We start from the raw sequence: 24,556 nt of genomic DNA, 5'->3' as shown, positions 1-24,556 counted from the left end.
CTGTCTTGATCTGGAACCGCGCAGCTGTTGGAACACGTCATCGCTTTAAAACGACGTGTACACCACCCATGCACGCAACGTCATGGCGAGTATGACCTGCACGTTAAATCTAAAAAATTGATTGTTTTTTCCCCTTGTTGTTTAAAAGGAATTTTTTTTTTTTTTTTTTGCAAGCAAAAGGAAATTTTAAGATAATCATTGTATAAAAATCTCATAATTGGGCATCCATAGCAGTGAATATTTGAAAAATTTTGAAACAGTACATGTACACATAAATAAGAGACAAATAAAGAAAGAGACCAGAAGAAATGAATTGATTCTGCAAATGAAAATTATTGAAACTGTAAATTAAATTTTGCGAATCTCAATCAAGGGCAGGCACGCCATCCTTGCGTGGGCTGCAACAAGGGCGCCGCGGACGCGTCTAACCAATTTTTTTTTTAAATCAGATTTATTTTTTTCATCTCTTCTCCTTTTATCTTTTTTAAGCACACTTACAAAAATTCCTCAAAAACTGTAAAAAATACCTCACTATTAAAGATGCTCTAAAGATATGTGAGACAATCATCTTACAAAATATTGACCCTAAGTAGAAGCAATTCTTAGCTAAATCATAAAGTTGATTAAGTAATTAAACTAAGGGTACAAGACAAGTTTAATTTCTTGTGAAAGTTGTTTATTTGTCTTCTTGATTAAAAGTTGTGAATTATGAATAATCTAAACGAGTGTATATCTTTGTACTCCTTTATTGACCATTTCACCTAAATGCACATTTGAGTAGTCGCTATCGACTTTAACATTGAAATGGTTGCGAACTTTCTTGTAAACCAAAGATGATGGTTGTAATTTAAGAACCCTTCAAAAAATCTTAACTCTTTAATTTTTTTATTTTTTTATATGACATTCGGTAATCTATCAATGCTTATACCATGAACTAGGGTACACACTACATTGTGGACCCTGGTTCATGTGTATGTGTTTTGTGTTATGACTTTTTGTGTCTTACATATGAAATTATGTACCTTAAGAGTATGAATTATGTACCTGAACCAAATTAGTAATTGTGTCTTATGTTATGAACTTTTGTGTCTTGTGTTGTATAATTATGTGCTTATAAACACAAATTATGTACCTAAATCTAAAAAATAAGTAAATATATAACATGTGATTGTGTTATAATGTTTTGTGTCTTGTGTTATAAAATTTTGTACCTTACAAGTATGAATTTGGTACATTATCATTTTGATCCAAGATGCATAATACTATGTGAACGCTAGTCCATGATATAAATTGTTGTAATCAAATAGTGAGCTATCTTGTAGTTATAACCATTTTGTTAGGTTTAACTCATTAACTTTTGTTTTGAAAAAAAATTCCTACAAAAACTATAGGGATGCTCAAATGAGACATTGTTACTTCCAAGTTCCAATATGTATATACTTCCGACAAGCCTGGTACGTCATTAGATATAAATATAGTGAGAGATGATGCATTTACTTAAGATACAATTTGAGCAGAAAATCACCTGCTTTGTCGTGTTTTTCATGGAACATGTACTACGGTGTCGTACAAACACCTAGACAATTTTTTTTGGGCAAAAACACAACTGCATTCAATTAACTTTCCAAAGCTTACGTGGATGCGACTGTTGACTCTGTGTTTCAGTAGGTTAAAAAAGTAGTTATGAACAGATACTACATTGTAACAGAGTCAGCAGTACATCAGTAATAAAAGGAGGTGGAATAAAATCCAAACACTCCCGATGACCAAACGAAGAAAGAAAATTTTGAGTTAATAAATGGACAATTTGATTCACTGCTCATTTAGTAAACGAGATAAATACATCAAATAACAGAGTTTAACAGTCAGCATACCCCTTTCCTGAGTTCTTCCATCGTCCAGATCAACGTACTTATTTGGATGGTCTACTATATATGACTCTGGGTAAGGGAGTATTTATAATCAACTGGGCATCTTTAGTATTGAAAATATCCTTTATAGCATCCTCATCCCACTCCCGGTTATGGTTAAGCATAAGGGAGGAAATATTAGCCTCCTCAAACGGGTAGTCTATCAATATTTGGAGGGACATCCCAACCGACTTACTGATAAAGAAAATTATAATCTTGGCTAAATTAGCTAAATTAGTTTGAATCTCTATCTATAAAATGTCTTGTTTATGTCTTGTTTAGCTATTACAATGGAGGTCTCATTGTTACACAATATACTTGGTAGTGCTTTTTCATTTATTCACTTAATACTATTACAATTTTTTTCGTTTACTATTTTACTCTTTATATTTTAAGCGAACTTATTGATTCGTGCATACCCAAGTCAATTAGTTCCATCAGGCCTAATATAGTGCAAGTTTCTTGTGAGCACTAGATACTGGACCTCCCACCTAATAATATAGCAGGTTGTTGAGTTACCGTAATTTACTATCTCCACTAATCCTATCCTGTCAGAGTGTGAGGGCTCACGAGATAAGAAATTTGTTTTTTGTAGATAAAGAAATTGAACCAATATATAAGTCTTTAATTGAATACCTTTTTTTAAATTTAAAAAAAAAAACAAAACCACATTATTGAATTCATCTTTTTCAAAGTTAGGATGGGCCGGCAGTCGGCTGGTAAGTGGCAATGTGAAAAAGTGGACGGGACAAATTAAATTATATATGCAAATGCATTACCAAATACCCAATACGCATATATGCATCTCTGAATGGGTTGGACTATATGTAGGCTTTAGGTTAGGCAGCATGCTTTAAATGCCTTGTTCGTGTTTTTCATGGAACCTTATCTAATCACTTCTTTAACAACCTCTACAAAAGTTTCAACAATGACTTATCTCAAAAAGAAGAAGGAAAAAAAGTTGCACTTACATATAATTGGACCAATATAAATATACATTTAAGCTCATCGCACATAATTTGTTTAGTGTAATTTATTTTTTTGTATGATTTGTGAATTATTACATACGAGCAATACTTATCTTGTGCATGAAAAAGATTTTCATGACATGGTGATATTGTTAATGTCTTTACAAAGACCTACCTTTTCCTATGACAAATTTCATGAGTAGGTTTTATGCCTTGAACCCCTTCGCTCCCAACCTAACACTAAATAGCCTTATAATACAATATCTTTATTCTTCACGACTCTTATTTTGCACACACAACAAATTGTTTACAATTCACAATTAATTTGAACTCTGCTGTTTTTTTAAAAAAAAAGTAAACTCTATCCTTTACTTTATAGATAAACTCGCAATCCACCCATTTAAAGAGTTCCTTAGCCATTCACCCATTGTTGTTTTGCTTAACCGACCTAGATTCAGTGCTAGTTTAATTTAAAAAAGAAATAAATATGAAATTCATACATAATGGAATAAAGAAATGAATTATCCAAAAATTGGTTGACAACTTGACATAACATCATAACACTGGCCTGCAAATGTTCAAATTGAGCATAAAACCAACGAAATACACAACCTAAACAAAAATTGACCACAAACTGTGGCACTGGCGACTTGTTGAGCTGGTCGGCGGGCTCAGTATCACAGAATTCTATCCTTGTTTGGGGCCACTCCAATTCCACCCTCTTATAACAAAGCCTCCCAACTCCACAGACTCTGCCAACACTGCTTTCAGGGCTTTACCTTTTACCATGATCTTCTTCACGTAGTACCCGCCAGCTTAAGAAGAAATTGAAAGAACGCTGTAGCTTCAAAGGGCAGATTATTGACTCAAATCTCCTATGGCTTGCAGTGTTGCAGATTCCAGCTTTCTAATCTTGGTGGGGTTTCCTATTCCTTCTCCCCCTTTGTTTAATCTCCAATGTCGTTTTGTAATTGTGCGTAAAGTTTGCATTTTTATTTATTTTTTTGAGTATTTTTCAGACCCCTTCGAAGAGGCCGATTCTGGGCAATAAAATTGCACAGCTTAGCTTCCCAGGTGTGGCATATTTGATTCTATGCGATTTTTTAATTTCTTTTTGTGTGCAGAATGCCAGAATAGGAAGTAATGGATTATGGATATGCTTCAATTGTTCTGTTATCTTAAAATGCAAGCAGGATTTTTGTTTCAGCTTTTCAACTAGTATTTGCTGCTGTTATGAACTGGGAAAGGTTTTTTGTAGCGATGGAAATGTGATTTCTTGATTATTCACAATGTTTCTTTTAGTAACTTTACCTTCAACCACACAGTGAAAAAGGTTACCTTGGTATGGGTTCACTAAAAAATTTAATGGGGAAACTGTTAGCGAACAATTTAGCACTGTTACATTTTGAAAGTATGAAGGATCTAGACTTGATGAAAACCAAGACTGAATGAATGTTGTTTAAAAAATAATTATTAGGAGCCGTGAGACGGTCTGGTCAAGATGGAAATGTAATATTTATGCTAGAAAATGTAATACTAATTAGGAATAAATCGTCCCTTACTTTCAATTTTGAGGAAAAATGTAATACTTTTAAATCAAAATTTAATATTTAAGTGTTCAATAGTTACTTATGAAAGAAAGTGCAATACTAGGATTCGTGAGACAGTCTCAGGAGATTTTTTTGTCTTTTTTTAATGAGCAAGATTGGACTTATGAACTGGATCATCATCCAGTCACATTATTCGTCCAATTACTGAAGAAGTCATCTCAACTTCTCAAGATTCTTCAAGTTTCCATAGTTTCTCCACCTTTTAAATTATCTCTCTGTTTTTTTCCTGTATATTTTGTGGAGCTTCGGACCTAATAATGCCTGTGTAGTGTATACTTGGAGTTGGTAACTTTGAAGTGAAGTTGATGACTTAATCTGGCATTTTTCCCTATTATGTTAAGCAGGTATTACTTCAGAAGGATTACATAAGATAAGAACCAAACAGAGTAGATGTTCAATTTCCTTCAGAAAAACAAATGTTATACGAGCTGTGGCAGTTCCGGTTGCCCCCTCTCCTGCAGAAAGTGCTGAGGATAGGAAACTATTATGTGAAAGATATGGTTTTAGGCAAATTGGAGAACCGCTACCGGATAATGTTACATTAAAAGATATTATAGACACACTCCCAAAAAAGGTATTTTTCGGAATGCTGCTTTGTGCTGACTACTCTTTACTACTTTCTCCTTGGAATTTTGTTTTGTTACCAATTTCATTCTCCATCCATTATGAGTATTACTTTTATTATTATTCATCTTGTTTTAATTTTAGGTGTTTGAGATTGATAATTTTAAAGCATGGAAGACAGTTTTGATATCAGTAACTTCATATTCTTTGGGACTTTACATGATTGCCAAAGCCCCGTGGTATCTACTTCCATTAGCTTGGGCATGGACGGGAACTGCAATAACAGGAGTTAGTTTCTTTTCCCCCTCTTCGATTGTATCTACCACTCACCTCTCTTTACAAAATTAGGTATATTGACGATTTCTTATTATGGTTTTGATATTATTTTTGTTGTTTAGTTCTTTGTAATAGGACATGATTGTGCACACAAATCATTTTCAAAAAACAAATTGGTCGAGGATATTGTTGGTACTCTAGCTATGATGCCGCTGATTTACCCCTATGAACCTTGGCGGTTTAAGCACGATCGCCATCATGCAAAAACTAACATGTTAGTATGATCTCTTAACGTCACCACATTCTTTTAAACTAAGTTCTTGATTTCCAATTGTTTCGTTCTAACCTGTCTCTACGTGTCTATTCCAGGTTGGAAGAAGACACAGCTTGGCACCCTGTTTGGAAAGAGGAGTTTGATTCTGCGCCACTATTGCGTAAGGCATTGATATTTGCTATGGGACCCATTCGACCTTGGATGTCTATAGCTCACTGGTATGTGTACCGACCAATCAGTAGAAGCATTATCATAGGTAAAATGAATAAAAGTTTTATGAAATTTCATTATAATCTCATTTTTTGAGTTTTTCTTTTAGGTTGGTCTGGCATTTTAATTTGAACAAGTTCAGACCTAGCGAAGTCAATAGAGTAAAAATAAGCTTAGCCTGCGTCTTTGCTTTCATGGCTATTGGATGGCCGTTGATCATCTACAAAACGGGAATAATTGGATGGGTCAAGTTTTGGCTCATGCCATGGCTGGGTTATCACTTTTGGGTAATTTTACTTTCGTTGTTTTTTCAGTCTTTCGACAATGATTTAGTTTCCAAAAATGCTTATAACCCTTTGTGTCCCCAGATGAGTACCTTTACGATGGTCCATCATACAGCTCCTCACATTCCCTTCAAATATTCAAACGAGTGGAACGCAGCTCAGGCCCAGCTTAATGGCACGGTTCATTGCGACTATCCTCGTTGGTAATTATTTTGCTTTTGTTTGTTAAACTAATGACTATAGATAAATTGAATGTTTTCCAAGATACTTATAAGTTTGATTAGTTTATGTACCTCCGGTGTTGTTAGTTTGAGTTTTTATACATTTTGCACTAATGTTGGTATTATGTATTTGACGTTTTAACCATCTTTGTTATGTTTTATAGTGCTGAAACTCGAAAAGGTCCTTCGGGTTGTGTTTTCACAACTGTTGCGTATTTTGTTTGACAGGGTTGAGATCCTTTGCCATGATATTAATGTTCACGTACCCCACCATGTCTCCCCGAGAATACCAAGCTATAATCTGCGGGATGCTCATAAATCCATCCAAGAGAATTGGGGAAGGGTACGCTCCTAAATTCTTTCTCTGCTGTCTTTTGATTCTCGTATGCTGTCTCATCATTCCGTGAATTGTTGATTTGAAGAAAAATTGCGTTGCATCTTTAAACAGTCTCCGATTTGTGGATTTCTCCGCACTATAGTTACTTCGTTTTTGTTCGTTGTAACAGTACTTGAATGAGGCCACATGGAATTGGCGTCTAATGAAGACGATAATGACAGTGTGTCACGTCTATGATAAGGAGCGGAACTATATTCCATTTGACGAACTTGCCCCTACCGAATCCCAACCAATCACTTTCCTCAAAAAAGTAATGCCCGAGTACGCTTAGCAAATTGACTCTGTATTACTACTAATCAATTGTTCTTTAGAGCTTCCTCCATTTTTTGCAGTTAAGCTAGTTTTCTTAGTTCATTTCTAGTTCTATATCCCTTTCATATAAACAGGCTTTTGTTACAGACATGTATTATGTTTATAATATATCAGCAAATTTCTTGTGCTCATCGTGTCGAAATCTCACAGAAACATATCTTGCCAGATTCCTGAACTTAGTTTGAACGATGCCAAAAACATCATTTGTTTAGGACTGTTGAGTGAAAAAAGATGCACATGATTCAGAGAAAACATCATCATACAACATACAGAGATCTGCATTTGTTCTGTGTAGGTTTGAGACCTTTTTTCTTCTGAATAACAAGGGAACTCTGAGGGTCACAGCCACTATCCGAGAATGTGTGAGTAAAGCCACTATCTGAGAATGTGTGAGTAAATCTTGTCTTGTGACCCTAACCGTCAAAAGATCATAGGGAAATAAACAAACTTAAGTTGTTTATAGCTGACCAACAGGTCACTCGAGAAATCTCGTAACAACTATTGAAGTTGAGGGTGTGCACGGGTAAACCCCGCCTTGTGATCCTTGTTAGTAAAGGATCACAAGGAGCTAAATCAACTTAGGTTGCTCATAGCTGACCGGTTCAAACCAAGAAAACCAATAAGTTGTTTCCTTTGAAAGTTAAACTTGTAACCTTATGATTACTAAATCAGCAGTGTAACGAACATTGTCCCCTAAGACTTTGCTGTTGTGGCAATGTTTTTTGGTTAATTTGTTGTCTGATAGAAGCACAGTATGGTTGGCAATCACTTCCATTTCTGTCACTTTGATTAATGTATACAGACTGAGAAAACCAAGTGGTACAACATACTCTCTTTCCTATCCTAACATCATCTATTATCATAGGACAGACCAAAAAACTCTAGACTCTTGAGACATCATAGTATTGGTGGGGGAGGAGTTTCCCACACATCAAACACATTCTCTTCACTGTGAAGAGCAAACAGCCGATCCCCGCCAATCGAGAAATCGCAGATCGAGCCCCCATAGCTGCGACGAAGCCTCGACGTCAGAACCCAATCAGGGCCACAAAACACTGAAACACAATCATTCATGGAAGAAAACAGCTGCCCTTCATGCAATGCCAGTTTAGGGTAGCAAGGTTCATCAGGCATCTTCCCTCCTTTCATCAGCCTGCTCCTTGAACTCCACCTCACACTCCCTGCACTGCTCCTCAGGTCCATAAACCCTAAATCCTCGTACTCATTCACCACACAAACCGAGCTGGTTTCTTCCATTGCAATCGCGTCCCTCACCCTCCTCTCGTCCGAGATGGGCGCCCCGATGTCAGACCACGACCACACCATGGTTTTCGCCCGGAAATCAAGTAAACTGATGTAACAATTGTCCTTCCTCGGGAACAAAGTGGCAACCAATAGACAATTGGCGCCGTGTAGCCATTGCAGCTTGTCTGCGTCGCCTAGGGACCACCCGGGCGGCTCGTAGAAGAAATCGGTTTGTTTTCCGGTTACTTGGTCCCAAACACCAATCCCATACTCATTGCTTCTCCCCTTACAGCTAGAGAAAAGTTTATAATCAGAGCTGAAACTCAATGCTCCAGCTGTGAAGCTTTTAGCCTGATTTTCATGGCACACATTGAACTTAAACCCTAGCTCCCCATTTGAGGCATTGAACAATCCCAACCCTCCATCTCCCCTCCCCAATCTCTCACAAGCACTAATCACAATCTTCCCTGAATCAATCCACCCTGCATCATTAACCCTCTGATAATCAAGATTGATTGGAGGGTGTTCTTCCATAATCCAATCATATACATGAACCATACTCCCATGAACCACACAGCAGCCGCCGTCCGGGCCAGCTCTGATGGCGGTGCCGTCTCCGGGGGCTCGGCCGGTCATCGACCGGGCCAGGCGGAGACGGTTGCCGTCAAATGGGCCCCATTTAGCCTCCCTGACATGATCCAATACCCCATAAAACAGGGCCTCTCTGTACACCAGCTTCTCCGGGACATTCGCCGGAATATAAAGCTCCCCTGTTCTCAGAAGGTCGAGGATAACGGCGAAACAATCCGGATTCCGGTCAATGAAGTGTTCGGTTATAGTGGCCTCCGACTTCAGGCTCCAGTTCTCGTCAAACATTGCTCCGAAGAAAGAATTCCGGCCGGCGTTCGCCAGCGTCGTCGCCGTGGTTTCAAATACTCTTCCGCCTACATTAAACCGCACCCTATCTCTCTGAATTCCCATACTTACCAATCGGAAATCAATCAACCCAAACCTCAAAACTTAATCTTAAACCCCCCGAAAATTTTCCGGCCAGGAAGCAAGATCAATCCTAGAAAATATCTTGAGCTAAAAAACAAAAACACAGCAAAGAATTCTTGAATTCAACGGCGTCTATAGAAGGAAATATTGATTACAGGAAGCAGGAGATAATCACAGAGACAAGAGCAGATTTTGTCTTGAAGAAGCATCATCAAGAACAGGGCAAAAGTCGTCGGAGAAGACGAAGAAGAAGAAGAGGAAAATGATCAGAAAAAGTGGAGAAACTGAGGTATGGGTATTGGAGACTGAGGGATTTGGAAAGGAGGGTTTTAAACAATTCTCAGATTTGCGAAAAATTTGAGGGATTGGAGCGGTTGTCGTTCAAAAATATCAAATAAAAATTTAATCTTTTGTTCTTGTTGATTTTCTCTATTCAATTCTTTCCCCTTTCTCTCTCTTTCGCTTTATTATCTCTCTCTCTCTCTCTCTCGTCTGAACATAGCTTTTATAAATCAATTTGTAATGTCTGAGGTGGGGTCAACCTTCGGCCATAGGATGTCCGCCGTTGGATTGTTCTAGTCAGTCTTCCATCCCACGGCTGAAAATAACACGTTTTTGGACCATTAGTCAAATTTATCACAACTGTTACAAGTTCAACTTCTAACTAAAGGAGTCTATGGATCTTCTTAGTTTGAGCTGATCAATTATAAATAACTTAAATTAATTTATTTTCTTATAGTGTTTTAACATCTAAAATCACAAGATAAAATTTATCTAGTACACATAATTAAATAATGAACTGATGAATTTTTTCGTCACCCTAAAAAAACCTTGTTTAATTTATATTTTTAAGGTTTGATAGGTCAACTAAAGTCAGTCCATGGCATGGGAAGAAGAGAACGTTTCTTGTGGGTTATTGTTTTATTGCTTCCATGATTTCCGATTAAATTTTCTTTTGTAACGATAATTTAATACTATTTGGTAAACTTGGAAGCTGTCACGTATAGTATTTATTGGATTTTGTGACAATTATTAACGTTTGGCCGACCGTTTCAAATGAATATTATATGAAAATGGAGATGATGAAATGTCATTAAACAGATGAGATAAATACATGATACACTAATACTACTAAAAGAATTGTCAATTTTTATTCACTTCTTTATTATCATTTAAAAAGTGAAAGAAAATTTTAGTTTTTTAGATGACGAAAGATGTACAGTCATTATTTGAGAGTTGAGAGCATACACGGTGTAAATCTCGTCTTATGAGTTATGACCTTAACCGACAAAGAACCATAAAGAGGTTAGTCAGTTTAGGTGCCCATAGTTAACCGATTCAAATCAAGAAAGTCAAAAACTGCTCCCATTGAGAGTTGAACTAAGTTAGATTTTTTTTTTCAATGATAAGAAAAACACACAGCTACTATATGAAGGTGTACATTTGGTAAACACATGACTACTATGGGTTATGACAAATTTTACTATCACAAATAGAAAAATAAAATTTAAAAATAAACATGAAAATTTTGAAAATAAAAATAAGCCCAACTGCCCCAACTAGTACATGCACCAAGTTTCGGTTTAGTTATACTTTTCATTTTTATTTTTTTTTATAATGTTTTAAGTAGTAGTGGTTTGTAAGCAAAGATGGCGATGTGGTCGAGTTGTGGTTATCATGAAAAAGAAGGAAAGGGTTTGGCATTTGTCAACAGTAGGTGAGAGTTCACTTCAATTAATTAATTAAAATAAATACTTGTACAAAAAAATATGTAAACATTTTTTTTGAAAACTATGCAAACATTTATAAATACCATGTTGTTACATTAGCTCATCAGAAACTTAGTTGTCACAAATAGGGAGAACCATGCTTCTAAACTGCCATTTTTATTTTTTATTTTTGGAGGGGGGATGGTTGCATTCCTAAATCTTAACCATTCCTTGTATGATACCTAAGCTACTAACTTCTTGTGAGTCATGATATTGCATGCTGTAAGCCCTAGATATTGTTAGGATTATTTTATCAACAATTCAACAAACTATGAAACTAGGAAGATTGATGTGACAATTTTTTTGTGTGTAATTAGTAAACATATAAATTTTAGAAAACAGTATCTTAAACTTCTGAACTCGAAACTCGAAAGTAATAATTACTAAATTTCATCAACTAAATCACTTTAACTTCTTGAAATAAAATATGTAAATAATGTATGCACATATAAACTATAAATAAAATCTATAATAACTAATGCTCATATCAAGCTAGTAAGTGACTTAATACCCAAATTAAATATAGTATAATCATCATAGTCTTGAGTTAGTTTTCGACATGAGCTTTAGATCTTCATATAAATATACAGGAACCACTAACTTTGAAAAAAATGATCTTGATTCAAAAACTTCACTCAAGTATAATAACTCGTAAACTGCACTAGAAGGTCGATCTTAAACAACGAGCATCTACAATTAAAAAGGTATTAACAAATATTTTACTAATGAATTGGAATACACAAATCATATTTTATGTACTCATCAGCTTAATTTCCCTTAGAAGCATTTTGTGAAGATGTTTGACAGACATGGATGAGAAGTGAGAAGTAGGTAGGGTACATCATATCCATTGAGGGAGTTAAATGATGAGAAGGTCAAAATAAGTTGATATCATGCTTTTGGCTGTGGGTATGGTAGGCTCACATGCCCTAGTAAATAGGCTGTTTAAGAGTTAAAAGCCCTAGCTAGCTAGCTACACCATTCTCTTCTCACTTCTCAAATACAGAGTAATAATGAGGGAGTATATATTTTGACACTTGCCATTAAAGTGCATATATATATATATATATGACATGACCATTGGAATGGAAGATGTTGTAACTAATACCTTTCTGTTTCAGTGATGTTGTGCTATAATGGAAAATGATATATGCATTCTAGGTTTCTAGGAAAGTAAAATTCACGTCACGTGTCTTGATTTTATTGAAAGAAAATAAAAATTATAACTCGTATTTTTTAAATGATTTAAAGGATAACATGTAAAATAAATAGAAACTAAAATAACAAATCAACAATAACTTAAAGAACCAAAATTGCTTCTTTTTCTTCTTTTTTTTTTCCAACAAAAAATAATATTGAATTGAAATAAGAAAATTTATCTTAAAGTTGAAGCTAAAATTTAGTTGCATATATAATAATGGCCATCTATCCTTGCATTCATGGCCTCGTTTGTGATTGGATATATCAACTGTTGCCACTTCTGATAAACTCCAAAGTGTACAGTGCCACCATTTTTAAGATATGTATGAATAATTTGTGGTGATTAATTCATTGATTGGTTCACCAACAATAAAGATGTTTAGCTAACTATGTCATTTTGTTCAAATCCATCATCATTCTTTCTTCATTAACTCTTCCTTATCTCACTAATTAACAACTTCAAATGCCATTTAGGGCTTTTTGCTTTTTTTTTTTTAATAAATAATAATGTATAGGCCAATGACCTTGTGGTCAAGTCGCATGTAGTGACTTTGATCTTTCAAATGGGAGGTCATTAGATCGAGTCTCAATAGAGGCAGTATTGACTACTTCAATAGGTTGAGAAAATATGTCTGAATAATGAGCAGTGCTTTTTCATAAATATTACATATTCCTTTTTTCTTTATTTTCAACTGTTAGATCTGCTATCGATTGTTCGGATTTGCTCATAGGTTCTCAATTTCGACATAGTTCTCATAGAATATATATATAACACTTTCAAATTCCAATTAATCAAAATCCATAAATCAATCAACCTAATTCTCCGAATTCTTTTTTTGTAATTGTAATCTTATCAATTTATTGCGCTCTGGGTATTTTGTTTTGTTTCCTCTTTTAGAATTGATGTTAACATTAAAGTGGAGAAACATTATATTGATGAGACTTTGAATATAGTACTATAGTAGGCCAGGTCAGCAAAACCCTAGAAGAGATCAACCTTATCTTTCTCAAAAAAGGTTGGCTCAATGCTCATGGCTGGACAGGACTAGTGGACTTATACTATGATGAATTTTCTAAACCGTCGCAGGGGATAGACTATATATATACAGCATAGATGGTGATGTCTTTGGATTCAAATGTATATCTTTTAGGTCAAACAAGGATGCCCATTACACATATATACCATATGACTTGGTCAAGTAAACTTTAAAATTTGGGCCCAACATTGCTTTCTTTATAATCCCTAAGTTGCATTGTGTTGTGCCTAGGCCCCCCAATCCCTAAGTTGCATTATTTTGTGCCTAGGATGGAGAAAGTAAATCGTAAAATGTGTATTGTTGAGTTAGTGTCAAAGTAAATCGTAAAAATGTGTATTGTTTAGTTAGTGTCGAGTGAAAATTTAACGGCCAAATGACGATGACTACTACACAAGTAAATAAAATTACATTTTCACTACTAGTTTAAACTTTTGGCTTAGAGGTAAACGCTTGATTAACATTTAAGGGCAATAACTTACTATATGTTGGATTCCAAAAAAAAAAAAAAAAAAAAAAAGGACTATTTCTAGAAATATTATTCCATATCCGACCTATTCTATGAATTTAAAAAAAAAAATTATAAAATTAACACAATTAAGCACTTACTACTACACCAAATATCATCTCCACAAATAACTAGTACCAGGTCAGAAACTAACCTACAAAACCAACACATACCATTGCCAAAGATCAGCCAAGCACCATTTTGACTCTCATATGATCTTAATAGAGTAAGAGTTGCAAGATAGATTCAGAATCAATGATTATATGAATATTAGTATAGAAAACAAGCTACCATAACAGAAGATAAAGGTGTAATCATCACCTTACAACCTCTGAGCTTCATATCTCACACAATATATTCAGGGTTAATGATGGCATAATAACTGTTGAATGTATATGAATATTATTTGAGGAAACAAGCTAATATAACAGCAGATAAAAGGTGTCATGATCACTTTACTACCTCTCTCATACAATATTAGAGGAAACGAGTTTCCATTACAGCAGATAAAAGGTATCATTATTACTTTATGATCTCTGAGGCTTGAATCTCAGAAAATATAAGATCCTTGAATTACAAAAGCCCTTGGAACTTTTAGGATTTCTGACAGGCCAATCAGCTATAGCAGTGAAGATTCTAAATTAAGAGGCATTCTCAACATTTCTTTTTGTGAATGCAGCTTGTTTATGAAAGTTCATAACCTCAAATTTTGATATAAACAAAAACTGAGCATTAAAAAATCTGGCCAAAAACAAAAAGAAGAGATGAGGGGATCTAAAGATGCATACTAGATAGCCAAATAACAATTTTGTTTAACTGAATAGTTTTGCAATTTCTTGTCCATTTGATGGAGATAATTTTGAAAGAATGTCATTTACTAGAATAGTTCATGTGACTTTTCTTAAAAGTCCAAGAATCTGATAGTTAGTAAGGAAATAGTGCATTTGTAAATATAGCATCCAAAAGGAACATAAATCACCAGTTTCACTTTCTCAGGTTTTTCCCCCAATGAGGTACTCGAATTTCCTTTCCTTCCCGAGCTAGCTTTGTCTGAATTTGGAACTGCAGTGGAGAAGAGTGATTCAAGTTCTGATATATCAATTTCTGGAGCCCTGATTTACACAAGAAATATATTAGTGCATGATATATAATAACATATAAAAGGTGAATAACAGTTCATACTATGTACATTGCTTACTTGGCTGTTTCAGATTTTTGTGTCTCGGCCCACAAGCTTCCCTGGACTGCTCTGCTTATCTTCAACCAGTGCAATGGTTTCAGTTTCTTTGTCTGACTGTTTATACAACTGATGGCACGGGAAAACAGTGCTTTCCCTTTCATACCAGAATGTGATACACTAGTACCTGCCTTTGTCTAAGGGCAATATGACGCTTCATTGAAGAAGATTATGCCTTTTTTCTGCCTCTCTTGATTTTTTTGGAGAAACGATCCTTGGGGTTTAAATGAATTTCAAAAAGCATCTCTGTCCAAAGTGCTTCAAACTGGTCATGAAATCCTTCTTGAAACCAATCCATTATTTCTGGAAAAAGTTCTCTGGGGTTCATCTCCCACAATTTCTTCAGCATGACACAACTGTCAATAGTTCCCCCTCTACTATTCATTCTATTTAAGAGATTCCCAACACGCTTATTCCCCAATGCTTCTGGTCTCAAAATGCTAGCTGGTGAGGCCACCATGAATTTCCTCACAGCTTTTAAGCATGGTAGGACTTGACCTTCGAGCAATGCATAGGCAAACACCGCTACACGTTTCATATTATCTTCAATGAGCAAAGAATGTCGTGGGAGCTCCCACAGGTGAGGGCCAAAAGTAGCATCAACCCAACAAAAAACACGGTCAGCCAATGGGCAATAGTATGGTTTTGGATCTGTGAGGGGGGCAGAAAAACTGCACAAAGATTGACCATATTTAACAAGCCAATTTGCTTTCACGCTTGTTGCTCCATGAATATATGGCCTTTTTGAATGCAGCAGTTCACTGTACACTAAAAATTCGGGTGCAGACTTTGAAACAGATGACCGACGATTGAGGAATACAGTTTCATTAACCATGCAAGCTTGGTAAGAAACCGCATTCACTTTTCTATCTCTTTCAGATGGACCAAAAACTCTCTTAGTGCGTTTAGCAACCCTGTCAGCCCAGCCAGCATAGATAGCTTGTCCCAAGATCTCCTCCTCATTTGATTGAAGAGAATGTTTGTTCAAACAAACCCTCCAAGCAGCTTCTACATCCTCAATGGTCCCATAACTCCATGAGAAATCGTCCTGTACTTCACATTTTGAGTTAAACACTAGACGAAGAAGCTGTTTCCTCAGTTTAGACATTTCTTCCATGGTCTTTAGGTGTAACGCATTTTCAATGCAGAATACTGCTGGATTCCCTGACAGTTCAAAACACTGCAAAGCACAAGCTATGGTCAAAGCATCACTAGTGGGGTTTAAAAATTTTGCTCGGGAGACTCTAGCAGCTTCTTTCAACTTCTTTTTCCTCAATTTGTCTTCCTTCTCATCACTTCTCTCACATTCTTGCTTCAAGCCATCTGGATCAGACTGTGTTTGTTCGAACTCCATAACAAAAGGATTTGACAAGCTCAAAGCTGCAGCTGCTGCAACTGCATAAGCCAAAACTGTATTTGCCCGTGTATAATCTTTAACCTTCTGCATCATCTGAATAACTGTAAGGAGCATACGAGAGTGGCGAGGACTCATTGGGAACTGTGACATGACCTTCCCAAGAGGCGTCAACCTTCCTTTGACATCAAGTGCTTCAAGAACTTTTAAGCATCGCTCTGCTTCAACTAAGGCAGTTGGCTCAGGAGGAGTTGGGAAAGGGAAATTTGCAACCTGAAATTACATGGAGATGAGAAGGGGTCCATTAGTAATGCACAAGGAAATACAATAAGCACAACAACACTTGTTATACCACCCATTTGTTGTTTAGATAGGAGGAAAAGAAATAGAAGAAAGGAGGCACTCGTGGGGACCAAGTAATCCATGTGAAAGTGTTTGTAATAGAGGAAATTAGGTCTGGGTAAATTTGCTAAACCTAGTACAAAATTATCTCTATGCGGGTTATTTTTACAAGGTTAGAAACCTGTGCATATGGTGGTGCCATAATTGTAAGCAAAAAAGTTTAATGCTAAACTTACCTTGCCAATATGCATGGATTTCATAAGGAGCACAACACCATCCACGGGTACTTTCAATATTTCAGCATCTGAGAAGGGAGAGAATATGTCATTAAAGACTGCTGATGAATAAAGGCGATAGCAATGACCAGGTCCAGTTCTTCCTGCTCTCCCTGCACGTTGGGCAGCTGAAGCCTTACTTATCCACTGGACTTCATATGATTCCATCCCATTGAAGGAGTTGTACCTTTTTACTTTTTCTCTACCTGTGTCAACCACATATTTTATACCTGGAATTGTCAAAGAGGTCTCAGCCACATTGGTAGCAACAACAATAAGGCGCTCTCCCTCCTTGACTTCTTCAAATACACGAAGCTGAGCAGATGCAGGAAGCATGGCATAGAGGGGTAGAACACACATAGACCAGCACGATGAATACTGGGAGCAACCATGCTGTTGCTCAATTGGGAACTAGAGCCATTTGATTCACCCTCAGCAGTGACAGGAGCAACTTCTCTTCAGTGACCCAGACGCAGAGGCTTTTTTCCCAGCCAAAGCTTCAAAAGCGCTTCAATGAAGTAAGGTTTCCTTCTTCTCCCAAGGGAACTGCAAATTTCCCATCAGAGTCCGAGGAATGCTGGTTTAACAGATCCTCCCCATCAAACTGACTTCCAGATCACTATCATCCTCCGAATCATAGGACATATCTGATTCATCCTCATAGGTATCCCCATGCTCCTCATCATAGGAATTAAAACGATCCGTTATTTCATGACTAGAATTCTCATTTACCTCAAATGCCTCATTTATCTCCTGCATATCTTTTTCTTCGGTGGGTTTTAATGCAGACATTGAAAGTGCCTCATTTTTTTCCTTACAATTTTTCTCAACTATTTCCTTAGAAGCTTTACGTAGCTTCTGGCACAAGAACTCAACCTCCCTCTGTCCAGTTACAAAAACAAGTATGCCACCAGCAGGCAGCCTTTTGTGGATAGACAATACTTTTTTATAAGCTTGACCAACATAATCTACAATCTCAGTTCTCTTAGAGAAGTGTGTAGTAACTGGGTATTGTCGCGTTGGGACTTCTATTACAGGTGGAGGATCATGAAAAATTCTTCCCCCAGACACAAAGTCCTCAACCCGCAGTGTAGCACTCATCAGCACAAGTTTCAGAGGATATATCTTTTCTTTGCAGCTTACTATACCTCCTGACATAACTTTCTTATGCTGCTCTGCATATTCCCTCTGCCATATAGAATCAAACAGGTTAGTTTTGACACCAAAATGAGATAGAATTATACAAGAAACATAATGTAGGGGAGTAAATGAGCTTTCTTTGACATGTCTCAAATGAAAATGGAAAATAAAATGGAGGGCATAAAATATACAGATCCAGTTACCTGGCGCTCTCTTATTACACGAGAAAGCATTCCAACAAGTATATCTGTGTTCAAGCTCCTCTCATGAGCTTCATCCAAGATTATGACTGAGTAACGTCTTAACAGAAAATCATTCTGCACTAAAAGATACATATTAATAGGTGATAGACTGGGCACTGAAGAGGAGCGACTTATAACTGTAAAGCCATTAAGAAAGGAGTAACATTTTTTTTCACCTAAATAACCTATACAACTATAGCATCCGGTGCTATTATCATACCTGCACTTCTCGAAGCAAAATTCCATCTGTCATGAACTTGATTGAGCAATTATCCCCCACCTTCCTATCATGCCGAACTTGAAAGCCAACCTCTTTTCCTATATGGAAGCCAAGCTCAAATGCCACTCGTTTGGCAGTTGCAAGTACAGCAACACGACGGGGCTGGGTAACACCAATAATGCCCCCTCTTCCATCATCACTTTGGGATCCAAATCCAGCTTCATAAAGAAACTAGGAAAAAAAAAAGAAAAAAAAAAAAAAGGAGAAGAAGAAGAAGAAGAAGTAAGCACAGTTATACGGAAAGGATGTTTTAAAGAAGAAAAGGAAGAACATAATGTACTTCATAGAAAAAACAACTGAAGCATTGTTCACCTGGGGAACTTGGGTAGTCTTGCCACAACCAGTCTCACCACATATAATTACACAAGTATTCTCATTAATGGCTTCCATTATCTCCTGCTCCATCATGACTATTGGAAGATCCTTCCTTTTGTTCTCAACCTCTGTAGGTCTAGAAACATGCACTACAGTCGGGGCAATAAAAGACCTTGGTGGATGACAATCAGCCAGTTTAGCTTTCTGATTATCATCAACTCCAACCTGTCCAATTTATTTAAAAGAAATTAGCTGATAGAAAATAACAAAGCAGGGAAGGAAACAATTTTCTTTGAGCCAAAGATGTACCATTATTCCTGTCTTTTCTTCATCATGACAACTTGAGGTGGAAAGTGGATTTTGCATATATTTAGGCATTAATGGCTCATTAGTTTCATCTGTTGCATGCCTAACTGGGGTGAAAGAATCTCCATCAAAAGCGTGAGGTTTATTCTGCCAATGAGAAGTTCCTAAATACAAAGATGTGTCAGACACATCTTTGCTTACTGGTGACTGCAATGGGCAGTCATTGACTACAAAAGTACATTGCATTCCATCAGATTCTTGCTCAGCATCACACAATATGCTATTAGCAGTCTTCTTCTCAGAGGGTCGATCATCACTTGGCACTTCTAATCCTGCTTTAGAATACTGCACTTCTCTTCTCCTCTTCTCCCGGGTAGTTTCAGCCTAGCAAAGATTAAGTGTGTCACTTAAGCTACTCTACATTAAGCTTTTAGTTTTATAAAACTTCTGTCAATGTAACATTACAAACCTGGCCCAAGCTACTTGAAGACAACATAAGTGAATAAGCATTGTCCCCAATCTTATACTTCCTGTAATGTAAATCAAGCTTGTGTTTCTTTAATAACGCAAACATAATCAGACAGTATTATAAGAAATAATGAAGTGGCTCTTACGCCATGGTCTCAACGCTTTCTGACAATAGGATAGCCTTTTTCTCTTCCTCCTGTGTATGAAACATTAACTGATTAAAATCTCATAATATACTGAGTAAACATATCAGAAGAATTTGAAAACTGCCAAAACCACACACCTTGAGCTTCTCCAGCTTCTTCTTATGAGATTTTCCTAACTTAGAATTGCTCTTAGCCTTGGAACCTTTCAACATCTGATAAGCCATTAAGAAAATCAGATGCACCTTATCATATATCGTATCATACATATGAGTTACGCCAACTAACAGAGAAACACTTGGCAGTAAGTTGTTGTTACCGTAAGAAAAGAAGATCACACAATGAAGGGAAAAGACAGTGAGAATGACAACAGTAGATAGCTGACTGGGGGCGCCGCGTCGAATGTGGCCTGTGGAGTGGAGTTGTGGAGAAGGCAAGAAATTGAGGTAGGGGATTTCCAAAAAAAAAAGGATTTTGGTAGGGAATATAATATAAATATATAATTGGATTTTGGGTAATGGTATATCATGTAAGGGCTTGGGCTTGCAGTATTGGATTGGTCCAATGGTTCATTAATATATATATATATATATATATATACTGTTATCACCAATGGACTCTCTTGTACTGCTTATCACCAATTTACTGTTATGCTATTTGCTACAGCTACTGCAAGTTGCAAATACTACTGCAACTGATGTACTGTCAGTCTATCACCATATTTGTCAAAGTTTATCAAGCTCAATTCTTATGAGAACTTCACTAGTTTGCTTCTAGAAGATGAAATAAAGACAATTGCTCAAATAATTTCTCCAAAAATTATATGTCTTTCTACAAAAGATCAAGATGGAATCTAGAAATCACTCATGTTAATCCATATTTCAGTTTAGTAATGAAAAGCTGGGTTTGGGAACTAAAAAGCTGATTAGTATTGACAATATGTTTGGTAAAGAGTAAGCTCATATTCCAGTGAATTTTTGAGATTAGTATTTGATATCTGGATTTTGGCAACTAGTACACTTGACTACACTCTTCTTAAGTCGATGAAGTATTAACTACACAGTATACCTATGATTTAATTTATCAAATATTACAGGCTAAGAACATTACTAAAGGTCGAAAGTGAAGCAGTGATACACCATACACATATAATACACATATAACTGCACACAAGCTTGAAGCCTTGAAGTAATCCAGCAAAACAGTATAAAAGTAGAAAACTATGTAGAAAATAAGAATGGAGGAAGTGAGGAAGACCTACCGTCTCTGGCGAAGGCTGGTTCGGCCGCAGGCGGAGGGGAGACGGGACAGTCGGCGGTCGTCGGCGGTTGTCGGCGGTCGTCACTCAGCGAATGCGGAGGGGAGGCAGAGGGGAATCGCGGTGGTGAGGACGGTCTGTGGGCGAAGCCGCAAAGGCAGAGGGGTGTTTGGTCTTTGGCTTGGGGAAATATTAGGGCGCGTTTACTTTTAGGTTTCGATTCCAATTTTAAATTTTTAGTATTTCAAATTTCAATTATATCAATTTTAATATTATATATATATATATATATATATGTATGTATGTATGTATGTATGTGTGTATGGGGATTCGCGAGCATTTCATCGAGCCACGAGCCTAAGACATTAGAGTTCGAGTTCGGCTCGATTGTTAAACGAGCCGCTCGAGCTCGACTTATTTACAAACCTAATATATATTCAGTATGTATGTATATATATATATATATATATATATATATATATATATATATATATATATATCCAGGACTAGGTGTGAAAGAATTTCATTTGTGAAAAATAGGCATAAATCTCAGCAATTAATTTTTTCTACATATACTACTATTTCAAAAAAAATTCACTTCGAATCAACAAAAAATGTGCACTTGAAGACACAAAATGTGCACTTAAAGGTACAAAGATGTGCAATCGAATCAATTGTGATATCAGCAAGGGGAGCTATTCAACTTAAGTGTTATTGAAATAATTACACGCGAAGGAAGGGATTTGGTAAAAAAAAAAAAAAAAAAAAAGTTAAATCTCAGCCATTGATATAATCAAAATCAACAATCCAGAATGAAGAAACTTTAAAATAAAAAAAAAATGTAGTGTCATTATGGTAATTTTGTGTAGGTTCATATGGTCTTTGTCTCCGAGTGCACATTTTTTATTATTCGAGTGTTTATCCATTTGAGTGCACATATTTGTGCTTTTGAGTGCATACTTTTGACATTCGAGTGCACATTTATGTGCATTCAAGAGTTTAAGTACACAATTATGGGTCAATTTATGGTGTGGGCAGACTAAACATATTGAAGTCGATTGTTATTTCATACGAGAGAATGTGCAACAAGGGCTTATTTCAATGGTACATATTTTGAGTGGTGATCAACTAGCAAATTTGTCCACAAAAATGGCTTAATAAGAATCGGGTTGAATATTTTTATAACAAGTTAGACATGATCGATATTTGTGCTCCAACTTGAGGGGGTGTTAGAGAGTATTAATAGATAGGTTGAGAGGAGTACTCTCATTCATTCATTTTTTTTTTTTTTTTGAAAACTCAGTCATTCATTTTTCAATTAGTCATTTAGTTTAGTTTGTATATCTTTAGAGTAGCTATACCTTCTATACAGTTTCATTGTGAAGTATATAACTTTTAGATCGTCTACACTCAATCACCTCTTTTTAGGCAAAGTATTACTTCTTTGCCCTACCATTTTACAATATTGTACAATATTATAGAAAATCTATACACATATTTTATTTATTTATTATGCTAGATGAATTGAAAATGACAAATCGGGGGACACTGAGCCATGCCCTTTCCTCCATTTTCAGGGGTTTAAGGTTTCATTTCATATTTTCATATAACAAAAGCGACATTCACCTAAAGTATAGTATCAATAGACTTACTATATAACCCCATCAATTATCTATTGTCCTTCCCTCCTATTCCACATATATATTTATATAGTCTTGTATGTGTATAGTGCATTATTTGTATGGGGCACAAGTCTCGAATAGATTAAAAAAAAGGAATCACACTGCCTCGTTCAAGCAATTTTTTTTGGGATTTTTAAAAAAAGTTTAATTAATTAATTTAATCCCAATAATGTTTTGCACATGATCAAGCTGGACATTCTTGTGGTGTTGCTATAATCTAGCTAGCTTTTTTATTAATGTAAAGGTCAAAATAATATATGTATAATTAAATTATATGTTCCGTCTCAATTACCGATATCAAATTGAAGGATGCTTTGCAAAATACATTGGGCGCTAATCGGGCGCTAGAGATCTGCCTAACGCCTAGGCGGAAGTCAAACAAAAAAAAAAAAAGAAAAAGAAGAACAATAAGAAGAAAGTATTGCGCGGGTATGTATACACACACATACATACATAAACAAATAGTACACATGGCTCTATGATTTGCAAAATAATACTCCTTAATAACTCGGTCGATTTGGCGCAGAGTTGGCCGGCCAATTAGGTGGCACCTAAATGGGGAAGTGCCACGGTTGGGCAGCGCCTAGGTGCGATTTGTACAACATTGGTCTCAACTAAAAATAAATTGATAGTTTAAAAAATATCACTTTCAATCCCTTAATTATAGAAAAATAATTTATCGGCTTAATCCCTCAGTTATTGCAGTCTCCAAATTTAGTTCATTAATTATCATCTCGGTGTCTGATATAGCCTTTCAATTACAAAATTTATTACATATCTCGATGGTGGATATTGTCTTTTAATTGTATTCGATGAAATATATTCACCGCCAGAATGATAATGGAAAGACAAAATATAATCGCAATAATTGAAAGATTGTGTCAACTATTTTTTCCTAATTAAAAGCTAAATGCATCATTTCCCCTTATAACCTATTTAGCAAAGATGTCAATAGTTGCATTTTCTTTTTCTTAGTTGATTATTATAAAACTAAGAAAATTATATTTGTGTGTTGTTTATTGGTTGTGTAACAGTAATAGTACGTAACAATAATAATAACAATAAATTGTGTCTATTGATTTCTCTTTACTCTTTCAGATCCTCAATGAATGCAAATCATTAACTGGCATGTTGGATTTCGCATGCTCTAATTTTCTCTACTCATTAAAAAAAAAAAAAAATATGGACAACCACCCCAAAAGTTGTTAGAAAATTCACACTTTTTTTAGTGACGAGAAAAATTCACAGTTACTATTTGAGTGTGTGTATAAGGTAAATTATACACATTTGTATGTAATAGTATGCAAGTTATATATGAGAGTTAAATTGTATTAGGAATGCTCTATGCAACAGACTCTACCAAGAAAGTGTTGGCAAGAGTGGAAGTCATGACCTTTTTATACGAAAATTATGCTCAACCACCCGTCAACCCTTTTAGTGCAAAAAGTCACTTTTTTGCTATTTAATTTTTGGTGTAGTGAATTTAATCTTTTGGTTGTTAATACCTTTACTTTTGATCTTTTAAATTGACATTGTGATTTTTTTTAAGCACAAAGAGTTTTGGCGACATCGTGGTTTTTTTAAATAATCTTTATATATTAACAAATTATAGTGAAAATTTTTATACTTTAAACTCGTCAAAGTCTAAGTACACTTTTGCTAACTATTGGTGATGGTATTCACTTTAATTCTACAGCAAAATATTTTATTTGCATATTAAATACCACTTCATT

General features: G+C 35.8%; 2 protein-coding genes and 1 pseudogene across 2 annotated transcripts; 1 reads left to right on the top strand and 2 right to left on the bottom strand.

Moving 5' to 3' along the window:
* Positions 1–3,505: 3,505 nt before the first annotated feature.
* Positions 3,506–7,157, top strand: LOC116025699 (omega-6 fatty acid desaturase, chloroplastic). The gene is made up of 10 exons (XM_031267033.1): positions 3,506–3,794; positions 3,898–3,952; positions 4,833–5,062; positions 5,197–5,340; positions 5,451–5,602; positions 5,698–5,820; positions 5,922–6,099; positions 6,181–6,299; positions 6,546–6,660; positions 6,824–7,157. Exons 1-10 carry the CDS (start codon positions 3,756–3,758, stop codon positions 6,983–6,985), a joined length of 1,317 nt encoding a protein of 438 aa, XP_031122893.1. The 5' UTR covers positions 3,506–3,755; the 3' UTR covers positions 6,986–7,157.
* Positions 7,158–7,781: 624 nt separating this feature from the next.
* LOC116025698 (BTB/POZ domain-containing protein At2g24240-like) lies at positions 7,782–9,746 on the bottom strand. The gene has a single exon (XM_031267031.1). It carries the CDS (start codon positions 9,250–9,252, stop codon positions 7,924–7,926), a length of 1,329 nt encoding a protein of 442 aa, XP_031122891.1. The 5' UTR covers positions 9,253–9,746; the 3' UTR covers positions 7,782–7,923.
* A 4,827-nt stretch (positions 9,747–14,573) lies between these two features.
* LOC116025693 lies at positions 14,574–20,343 on the bottom strand (annotated as a pseudogene).
* Positions 20,344–24,556: the final 4,213 nt, after the last annotated feature.

Source organism: Ipomoea triloba, chromosome 7 (genome assembly GCF_003576645.1).
Source record: "Ipomoea triloba cultivar NCNSP0323 chromosome 7, ASM357664v1".
Lineage (NCBI taxonomy): Eukaryota > Viridiplantae > Streptophyta > Magnoliopsida > Solanales > Convolvulaceae > Ipomoea > Ipomoea triloba.
This window is presented reverse-complemented; position numbering and strand designations above follow the sequence as displayed.